The sequence below is a fragment of the Chenopodium quinoa genome, unplaced genomic scaffold, assembly GCF_001683475.1.
Source record: "Chenopodium quinoa cultivar QQ74 unplaced genomic scaffold, ASM168347v1, whole genome shotgun sequence".
NCBI lineage: Eukaryota > Viridiplantae > Streptophyta > Magnoliopsida > Caryophyllales > Amaranthaceae > Chenopodium > Chenopodium quinoa.
Window position 1 is genome coordinate 3,887,931 of NW_018745024.1, and position 10,754 is coordinate 3,898,684.

Here is a 10,754-nt window from a genome sequence, read left to right on the forward strand (position 1 = left end):
AGGTTATTAAAATCCCCCCCTCCCCACAAAAAAAAAAAAAACACTTTTAATAGGATGCATACACAAAGCATAATTGGGATTATTAGATAATAATTGCCAATAGTTATGACTATTAGAAATAAATCGCCAATAGTTGAAATTATTAAATAGTATTTTTCTATTTTTATTTACGTTTATTTATCAATTAACGAATCACATAACTAAAACATTTATGAATATTACATTTTTGAAACGTGCATGACATATCATTGGATGATTTGTTATAAATCAAACCAAAGCCAGTCCTATTTATTCCTGTTATTTACATGAATTTATCTATCAGTCCTTTGAAATTATCAAAGCTTGTATACAGGCAAGTGGATATAGAGGCAAAACGTATCAATCAAATCAACACATAATGAATTGAAATCATATTCGGTTGATGAAATACTTGATCATTCAATTTAATTTCACAACAAATCATATACTCTTGACTAATTAACTTGTCACAAGTCTAATTAAAATTAGTAGCATATAGAATACAAGATAAAAGGGTTTGCTCATACTCATGTTGGCACCTTATAATTAGTTCAAAACGCTGCATAGGATGCAGCAAGAAATTCCAATTAATGTAATTTGCAATTAAATCTCCATTTAAATTATTTTATGCACTAAAAATGGGATCCTAATGAGTTAACCAAAAAAAAAATTATCCACCAAACCCACCCTTTAAGAAGACTGGAAAGAAAAATGGGGTATCCAAAGGATAAGTTTCCAGCTTCTTCTGTCACTGCTATTTTCTTTTAAAAAAACTAAGTAAAATGATGTAAAAACGCTACGAAGAATTTACAAATCAATCTAACAGACGACCTCCAGTCTCAAGGTTCATCTGCCATTATGTAATATCCCCTTGAGACTGGATGCTATACTACCTTGATCGGTTCTCAATCTCCTCGTTTAGAACACGAGTCACGTGACTCTGGTTATTGCCCAAAATTGCCATTAGTGAATGTAATTCTTCAGGGTTTGCCTTCTTAAATAGTCCCCTGAGTATTGTTTCAGACCCTCCTACCATTGCTCCTTCCAAGTTATTACTAGGATTTAGGTTGTTTCCTCTAGATAGAAAACACTGTGAAATCTGTGCAAGAGGCCGAGAGTTCCAATACTCTGCACACACACGGTTTTTGTCTGATGCTTCAATAACCTGTTGAACAACAATTGCATTTGACATGAGTACTACTACTTTTTTCTTTTTCTTTTTTTTTTTGACACAAGTATACAGTAGTCAAAAGCTCATGACTCACAAATACTCCGTAATTAGACCAGCAACCACAAATTGCAATATGAATGTCTGATAAATGTGATAATATGTCCTCAACCCCATGCTCACCACAAAGGCATAAGACCAAACAAAGTGACAGCACAATTGCATAACTTATAGAGACAAAAGTGAAAAAAGAAAATGTTTATTGCTAATATCTCTACAAACTTAAGACAGTCTGCCAATCAACCAAAACGCAGAATGAAAAATTCAGTTGTATTCCGATAATTATGGTCAAAGATTAAAAATCATTATTTAACTTCTCAATTTAGCTTGTAGTAAGACAATTGAAGAAGATTATACCTGAACAATAGCCGGAGAGGTAAAACCAAACATTTCAAGTCCATCCAAGCTGCCAGGTGGCTGCAGAGGGGGAAGAAGCTTCACTTTTCCCAGTTTATGCTGCTTAGTGATCTCCTGATTGACTCTTTCACGAACCATTTCCCAGCATTTATAAGGTGAAGTGTGGACAAATAATTCACTCAGCATATGCTCTAAGGAAACCTGAAAATATTAATACAGCAACAATAGAGTTAGATACAAAACAATTGTCAGAACTTTTGAAGCATAAACAACTAAACAAGTATCAAGCTGGTCATACCAAAGCTGAAAGGTGGCCACAATTTAAAATATAAAACAGAACAAAACCTTCAATTTCTTAGCATGAGTTGGAAACATTTTTTTTTTTTGAAACATTAGAAACAAATACTTTTTTTGTTTTTTAGAAACATATACTTCGTAGCACTTTTTAACATGCAAAACTTGATTTGAATAACTGAAAATTGCATATTACCATAAATAGCGGTCCTTTCGCTCCTCCATCTAGAATTTCAGAGTTGTAGCTGCACATATTTGTGGGATCTGAGACATTTATATATCTGACACGGCTTTTAAACCCTGCAGAAGAAAATTATTTCCATTATTAGGTAAAAGATACCAGAAATAAGTAGGATAATATGTAGATAGCACATGAAACAAACCTTTCGGAAAAATGGCTCTGCTGGTGCTCCATAGATTTCCAGGAATCACAACCCCGACTTCCAGCAACTCAACATTGCAGTTAATTCTCCGCACAACTTTTGCAATGCGTGGACCTTTCTGGCGAGGATATTTGTCAACGCTACTCTGACTACAAGATGGGCTCCCTGGAAGAATCCTTGCGTCGTCAAGAACTCTCTGCACAACACATTCATCCCTAAACTTAATGCCATAGCCCACATTGGGAGCGCATGCTGTATTTTGAAGTAAGCTGTCAGGAGTGGAGGCATCTGGATCCCTTTTCTCAATACTGGAACCTATAGAACCTTGATGACAGGAAAGATTATGTTCATCGGATAGAGCAACTGTTTCACATTTTACATTAGCATCATCATTAGGGGATGTTGAACAAGACATACAATCATCTTTATGCCCATCGGAGATCAAATTTAAATTGGCTTCAGCAGCCAAGGCTGCATTAGCTAGATCACAAAGATTCAGCTTATGATCTGATCCCTCTATCTCAGGAACATTTGGACTATCCTGACTAATTGTTTCCTTATTTGCATCAGAATATGCTTTATTGGATTGCTCATCCTCATCATCACTAAGGCATATCAGATCCTCTTGCCCATGTGAAGATGGCTTCGTCTGAAGTTCCAGTACAGCGCACCTCTTATTTGGATGTTCCACTTCATCTTTGCTGATCTGTTGTTTGTCACTCTTTCGCTTAATTTGGCGGGACAATTTGATGGGAGGGACCTTTGTTGCTTCTAAGGCCAGTACAGCATCAGGGAACTTCCCCTTTTCCACCAAAGACATCTTTACATCACTCAGAGCCAAATCAGCTGGAATTCTTGCAATGTCTTCTTTATTTTTAAACGTTATAGGTTGTGAGTTTGCCTTGCATATAGTACTTTCACCTGGATGCTCTGAATTTGCACCATTAAGCCCCACAATTTGTCCATTATCTTTGGAGATGCAAGAACTCAAGGCAAGTCCAAGATCAAGTCTGGCCCATCTGTAAATGGCACTAAGTTTGCCTTCCAGAGCATCAGCCAGGAGATTCAATTCTGAAACATCATAACGGAAGAGGAAAAATTTTCCATCCCAACCACATGAGCACAATTGTTTTGCATGATTTAAACATGCAAATCTATCTGGGGAACAACGACATCCAGCAGCAGACAGGTGCAAATCAAAGAAACATATACTGCACTCCCTCTCAGTAGTGGCATCAAAACTATTCTCCATCTTCAGAGCCTTGGCAAATTTGCACAGAAATTCCCTCCTTACATTCTCTGTATCAACACGTGCCTGCAGGAAGAGATGGTTAACCCAATCATTTCCAGTTGTCATTTAGATTTTAGCCAAAAACCACAGCAAAAAAAGTTTTATGTTCAATTTTATTTTTTAAAAAGCAACCACAGGATATAAGCTACACAGTTGAATTTGGAAAACGTATAAAACTTATTTGAGATCTTACAGACTGACAATTATAAACAAAGTGGATCATCGTTCAACATACTTCTCTTCATTCAACAGCAACAAAGATGAAGGCAGGCAGAATGCAAGAAGAATATATTAACAAGTAAATATACAACACTATTAACTATTCAATGCTATCCCTCACACTAGATGCAAATTCAAGCGAGGCTTTCATAGAGGGAAATAACAATATAAAAACCTAACAGTAGTCACAGAAATAGCTGAAATAAAAAATCCGTTAAGACTTTTATAAAATACCACTCAACTTATGATGATGAACTTTACCTAATTTTCATCGGATCCGGACTATGTAACCACTTATTCAAGTTTTGACATATAGGCCATCTCGGACTTTGAAAAAAAAAAAATCAAAAGGCCTAGTGGAATAGTGGCCCACATTTTAATTTCCTTAGTCATAAACTTGTAACACCAGTTAAGAGGTGCTGATATAACCTTTTTTTTAAAATCATGTATCATCACCCAACCATAACTAAAGGGGCCATCTTTGCATATAATAGACTCAATTTATAAAATCTAAATAAACTATAGAATCGCAGCTAGATATGCTACTGAACTGTTTAAATTTTGGCCTGTATCTGTCTTCTGCCATCCTAAACAGACTTCATTGCAGCATTGTAGGGGAAAGAGGCCTCAGCAGTAATGCTGTGTGTGTGTGTGTGTGTTGGGGTGGGGTGGGGGGGGGGGGTGGGAGGAGCCCTGCTGGCTCTACCATTCATTGCTTTCAAGAGGAAGTGATACAAATATAACATACCCTGAGAGCTTTTGCCAAGATACCATCCCTGCCACAGACATCCTTCCATCTCAAATTATCTATTGTGTTCTTTCGGAGCAAATTGAGCTCCCAGTTAGCTTTTACTGCTTCCCTGGCTGCTCCAAGCAACAATTTATCATGAGAGATAGTTGTTTTTCGTCGCTGCTCACGATAGAGCTCCACAGCATTTTGTCCATGAGGAAGCCAATCAATAGGAGCTACATTCACTGCCTCAGCACAGTTGAACCCGGAATTAAACCCAGCATGATATGCCCGAGGAAAAGTCAAGACAAATTCTCCAGCATTCTGCACACACCGATAGACAGGCACCCCTGCTGATTTTAAGATGGATGGAGAAAGTTGGGTAACCTGCACAGATTGGACAAACATTATGACATTCTTAAAATACACTCAAAACATATCAAGGGCGCAGATAAATAATAGCAATAATAAAAATATATCAAAAAAAATAAAAAAATTAAAAATATATGTACATATACTATTTTGCTTAAAGAGATATATATGAATGTTATGCAACATTAATTTCCTCTAATAGCAGTACACAAACTAATTAGAACCGATGACTGTATTCATTATGCTTGATGTATTTTGCCAATTTTGGATATAACATGCAATGTCACAAGGGAAATTCTGGTCTTTCCATGAAAATTTATGTCAATCGAATAGAATTGGTTAGGAGAATGAAGAAGGTTAATTTATAATGGAGCTGCAATGCTTTTACGATTCACATGAATAAAGCAGAGTTGAGAATCTCTCGCAGTGTTTCCAATAAATTACTTTGGGACAGAGTTACTTGGCTTCACTTTGGAATAACCCCTCAAACATATTCCAGAAAATTGATCCCTCAAATGCCAGATATTAGAGTGTATTACAAATCTTTGACCAGCTTTCTTCTCTTTTTTCAAGAAGAGAGGATGCCCTCTAATCTGTACATGCTATTAGTCCTAAGAAACATAATCTCATTCTATTTCCTCTTATCTATTTCATCATTCAATTCTCTTATTCCCCCTTCACACCTTCACCACCCCCCCCCCCTCCCACCCAAAAAAAGAACATAACCTCTGCACCTCCAACAAGTCAACAACAGCCAACAAAAAAAAAAGAAATTCAGATTAGATAGAAGCTCACCAACTTATGGAGGAGGTCAGGCTGCTCATCAAACAGATCAGGCAACCGTTTCTTCATTGCTTCCTCCAGCTTAACGGCTTCCCTCCCAGGAACACCATACCATATTTTTGGAGCCCCATAATGCATGTAATTCAGAGAATACAGATGATGATCTTCGACATGCTACTCATATAAAAGGATAAAAACAAATCAGTTACAAATGTCTAAAAAAGGCAATTAGGAAAAACCATGCAGTACAAGCCTACTATATTATGTTACACATGGAAAAAAAAGTCAATAAAAAAAACACAAAGACATGACATGCTATCTTTGAATTAAATAAATTACTGTAACCCCATAGATTCTTTTAATTTCAATCCACGGGAAAATTTCTTTTCCCACTCCAGCATAGCATCAATATGTCAAATAAGCCAACTGAACAGCTATATACCCCAACAAGAGTATTTCTCCCTCCCTCCCCTCCTCTCCCCTCCCCTCTATTTAATCTTTTGTAACAAGTTTCTCATGTTTAACAATTCCTGACAACATGCATTCAGTGAAAACAAATTTCTGCACTAAATAGAAGCATATCTTAGGATTGTGAAAGAATTAAAGCCATCACTATGCACTCACCCAACAAAATGAGGAAAAGCACATTCCGACATACAACCACGGCACTTGAACACCTGATATATCTGCATTTTCATAAGATAAAACGGAACCTGCAAGTCTAGGTAAATTGTTCAAGTTCCATCCAGATTTCACATAATCCTCATCAGCTGAACAGCCTTGATCATAGAATTTCGGGAAGCCACTACCAAAAACTCCGGTCTCCAGATCAGCCCCATAAAGAACCTGAAAAGATATCCCAGTACCAACTTACAGTTAGTAAATCAACAAGAGTTTAACAAGCCCCAACCCACCCCAAACAATAAAATATTATTGATGAGAAAGTTTGCCAAAAATATCATCCCACCTCAATTTCATCGGTAGGCTTCTCAACCAGTCGCCAATATTCACCCTCTATATTAGCAACTGATGGCTCCCAATTATGAGTAGATCTGTCCCTATCCGTACCTGATTCTGTACAGTTTTCATTTCTGAAATACTGGAACTTAAAATCATCAGCATATTTCTGGAATTCATCAAGAGTGAATTCTGGGCCAGGCTCGAAGCCAAATTCAGTTTCCCCAAGCTCCAAGGTTTTTCCATTCCCAGGCCCAAACTCTACATCCATTCTTGAACATCTTCTCCTTTTCTTCCTGGCATTATTATGAACCTTGGATTGTTTTCTAGATGCATCACGATTCTGCAGTTTGTCAACTCTCTGTACACGAGTCACAAACTTGGCCTTTTCCCATATATCCTTTTTCTTAAGAGGAAAGGGAGGTTTCCACAATGGAGGAGGAACAATGCGACAAATTCCATAAATTTCAGCTATTGGGCGTATCTTTTCGATATACCTTATTGTATCTTTAAATTCCTGCAGAAGATCAAAGCATCCAACCTTCAAACAACTGGGATAAAAATATGTGCCAGGATATCTGGATATATATGACATGGTGAGGAAAAATAAAGTTATCACAACATAGAGACCTCTTCATTTGGGTAGAACACAGGCACCTCTTCTAGGTCAGCCCTACATGAACCTTCAGGGTGCCATCTTGCAATAACCTGTAACAGAATTGAAGTCATAAAAGAATTACTTATATGTTTGAACCAACAAAGGGCAACGGTTAGAACCTTTCTGCAAACACATGCTGAAAAACATCAGAAACACTCGTACATTTTTCACAGTAATCAACTATACACTTTAAAACCGCGGTGTTGAGTAGAAATGTGGTAACGAAGACAAAGGGCCATAGCCAAAACAAACCTTTTGACAATTTTGACAGTCGGTGCAGCCACGGATGACTCCTTTTGGGAGGCCAGGCTTTGTAGGGAAGTTCTGCACAGACAAGTGACAAATAGATGTCAGAAAAATAAACCACAGCGACATTCAGAAACTCAGAATCAAGTGCTGACAATACGCTACACAAAGACATTAAGGGAATCACCTGATCAAGCTTTTCACAATCAGACTCTTCATCAGAACACTGATTGTATCGACCATAATTCATGGACGGTCTACGCCTCAGGGACCTTGTAATCTTTCCCCCACCAGGGTATCCAGCTTCGGATTTTACATCTACAGGTTCTTGTCGCGAAAGATTTGAAGAAACTGAGCAGCAGGGTTCACTGTCAGCATTTTCCAACGTCTTCGACTTGAAAGACGTGAAAGACTCAAAACCAGGTGGAACTGCCAAAAAATCAAGATCCTCTTCCTTCAAACAAGCTCTAAGAAGTTCAGTCCCCATAAAAGCTGCAAATATTCATCACATGAAAATGCTTGGAGTCAATAAATGGTTCCAATGAATATCTTCTAAAGACAGGTTGCAACAAGAAACCCAAGAAATAAAGTATCAAACAGCAATACAGCATGCAATGTACATTAGCAAACTCAGCAAAAAGGGGATACATATGTACAGATTTCTGAACTAAGTAGAGGTAAAGACTAAGGCAAGACGAGACCATTAAAGCTATAAAAGCAAAGATTATATCAAATGTCAGAGATCACTACAGGATATGAGGCCAACACATGAAAAATTTGTTCCAGTACTAGAAAAGCAAAAATAATCCAACGAAGATAAATACAGCCGAAAATCCTACTTTGATAACTTAATACATGACCTAGCTCGGCATAGATCATGATACTCGAGGTTTTCATTAACAAATTTTGGACCTGCAGACTCATAACGATTCGACAAATCCTAGAACATTGTTGATGGATAACAATTGATCATCAGTTCAGTTTTGCAGCAGATCTATATTTCTGAATCTGGATTACCAAACTGCAAATTATATGGAATCCAAATTATATATAATACTGTATGTACATCATATCCTGAAATCAGAAATTCAGAACACATCTGAATATCCATAACATCGGAATCCAGTAAAGGCAAACTGAATTTTTTGTTTTTCTTGACAGGAATTACCCATCAGAAAATAATCCTTTCTTGCAGAAAACCACCATGTCAAAATTATGATTCTAAACATCCCTAATTATGGAATATTCACATTATCAATGACTGCATGTACTTACAGAACAAAGGCAGAATTTCTGATGAACATATACATATCAGATGATTAATTAATTTAATGGGGACTTACATAATCTTGATCTAAAAGTATCTGAATATCAGGTTGACCAAGCCAAGCTGCTGAAACACTGCATTGACCACAACCCTGATTCTGATAATTACAAACACACTTTGGTAAACCCAGAAACAAAAACTTCAGTCCCAGTAAATTCCCAGATAAAAAGATAAACAAATATAACAAAAAAAATATTATTATTATTTATCAGAAAACAGGATTGACAAGAAATTGTCAGATCTAACCCTAACACCTCTATCAATAATATTCTACCCAGAAAAACCCAGAAAATCTCAAATTAGAAAAAAAAAACCCATTAAATTGCAGAAAGCATCAAACCAGGAAATAATGAATTTGGATCAAATTGGGCTGATTTATTTTTTTTAATTTTATTTATTTTTGAAAAAGGTAAAAACAGGAGAGAGAAAAACCCAATTCAGACACGGTTAGGATAAGGGTAATTCTGGAAACAAAAAAATTATTGGTGCTGTGATGTGGCCTTCAATATGTTGAAGAATTAGGCAAAAATCCCTATTAGTATTAAAAGTGTTTGTTGTTGTTACAAACCCTAGAAAACCCAATAAAAAAAAAATTGGGGATTCTGCCACCCACTTTCAAAGTTCTGATCCAAAAAAAGGAAAATAAAAATTTGTGTACTAGTACTTGTTATTAATTATATGAGGGATAAAACGTGTTAGCCTAATTTATTTGGGTATGTTCTTATTCATGCTCTTCCTCTTTCTTTTTTTTTTCTTTTTCTCCAGAAAGCAACAAAACCAATGTTATATGGTAAGCAAAACGCGATAAGTCACAAATGTCCTACCGGATCGGAACCTCGCGTGTTTTTACCCGTGATTTTAATTTGATTACGGGCGAATCACAAATGTTTTGTTTAATATGTTATGTTTAATGGGCAGTAATAATAAATCAGATCAATAACAAATCTTGCTAACCTTATTAAAATTGGTCCTCTGGATAAATTTGGAATGAAATTTGGGGCACTAATAAAAAAAACAAGAAAAGAAACCAATTACAAGTAAATATACCACAAGAAAAATAATTTTGGTTTTGAAAGATAAAAAAAGATTATTTAAAAGTATAAAAATGGAAATATCGTGAGAAATTAGAGTTGGAATTTTAGAGAGAGAAAGAGAGGGAGAAGAGAGAGAAAGAGAGAAAGGTGTGAAGGTGTGGAGTTGGGTTGTTGGTACTTGCATAAGCCTCATAATTCCACGTGAAAGGAGTAAAACAAGCAACGGTGGATCAAATTACTTAAATAACCCCATAATACTTTATGCACTTTGTTATGGAGATTAGATTAATATTCCATGATAATTGATAATTTTGTTTATTATAAAGTGGCAAAATTATTTTTATTTTTTTTTTTTGGTAAAAATTGGATAAATAAAAATTACAAACATGTTGTTTTACTAGAGGTGATCAACATCGGATCCGCTAGTGTGACCTGATCCGATCAGAAATTATATTATTAGTTAAAAGCTCAAATTTGGACAGAAATAAACTTGAAAAAACCCGTTTTAGCCCGACAAGCCCACTACTTTTTTACGGATTTGGGTACGAGGTATCATGTTAAGGTCCAGCCCGGCCTGGCCTGATTTTTTTAATCACCTCTAGGTTTTACCTATTTTTACCCAAAATAATGTTTCAACCGTTTTTAAGTTGACATGTTTCTTTTATCATGTTAGTACACATACATTTGATATTAATAATGTTTAGATTGATGCGTTTTTACTTTTGGTACGAGTACTATTTAGATTTTTGTAGTTGAAATGCTTAGACTTTTGACACAATTCACGAACTTTGCTTTGACTAGTTATTGCAGTTTATGAATTTATACGATTCAAACAAGATCCCATAGGACTTTGTTTT

At 36.0% G+C, this 10,754-nt stretch overlaps 1 protein-coding gene across 3 annotated transcripts; it reads right to left on the reverse strand.

Annotated features, from left to right (window-relative positions):
- Nucleotides 1-564: 564 nt before the first annotated feature.
- LOC110708328 (putative lysine-specific demethylase JMJ16) lies at nt 565-10,252 on the reverse strand. Of its 3 annotated transcripts, none has more exons than XM_021886435.1 (13): nt 9,818-10,252; nt 8,880-8,960; nt 7,724-8,028; nt 7,543-7,614; nt 7,263-7,340; nt 6,643-7,149; nt 6,300-6,521; nt 5,688-5,849; nt 4,539-4,907; nt 2,281-3,595; nt 2,094-2,197; nt 1,604-1,804; nt 565-1,183 (listed from the first exon to the last, which is right to left on the reverse strand). In XM_021886435.1, exons 3-13 carry the CDS (start codon nt 8,021-8,023, stop codon nt 908-910), a joined length of 3,606 nt encoding a protein of 1,201 aa, XP_021742127.1. In that variant the 5' UTR covers nt 8,024-8,028; nt 8,880-8,960; nt 9,818-10,252; the 3' UTR covers nt 565-907. The 3 variants fall into 3 exon arrangements, with proteins under 3 accessions (XP_021742127.1, XP_021742126.1, XP_021742125.1); XM_021886434.1 differs by having other exon boundaries at nt 8,880-8,978; XM_021886433.1 differs by lacking the exon at nt 9,818-10,252 and having other exon boundaries at nt 8,880-9,798.
- Nucleotides 10,253-10,754: the final 502 nt, after the last annotated feature.

Bases quoted from the DNA above. Each gene is read 5' to 3' on its own strand.
- LOC110708328 (XM_021886435.1), bottom strand. From the start codon at position 8,023: ATGGGGACTGAACTTCTTAGAGCTTGTTTGAAGGAAGAGGATCTTGAT. The intron at 7,341-7,542 runs GTTTGTTTTGGC...ATTCTGTTACAG, and splicing joins ACTGTCAAAATTGTCAAAAG to GTTATTGCAAGATGGCACCC. The intron at 3,596-4,538 runs GTATGTTATATT...CTCTTCCTGCAG, and splicing joins TCTTGGCAAAAGCTCTCAGG to GCACGTGTTGATACAGAGAA.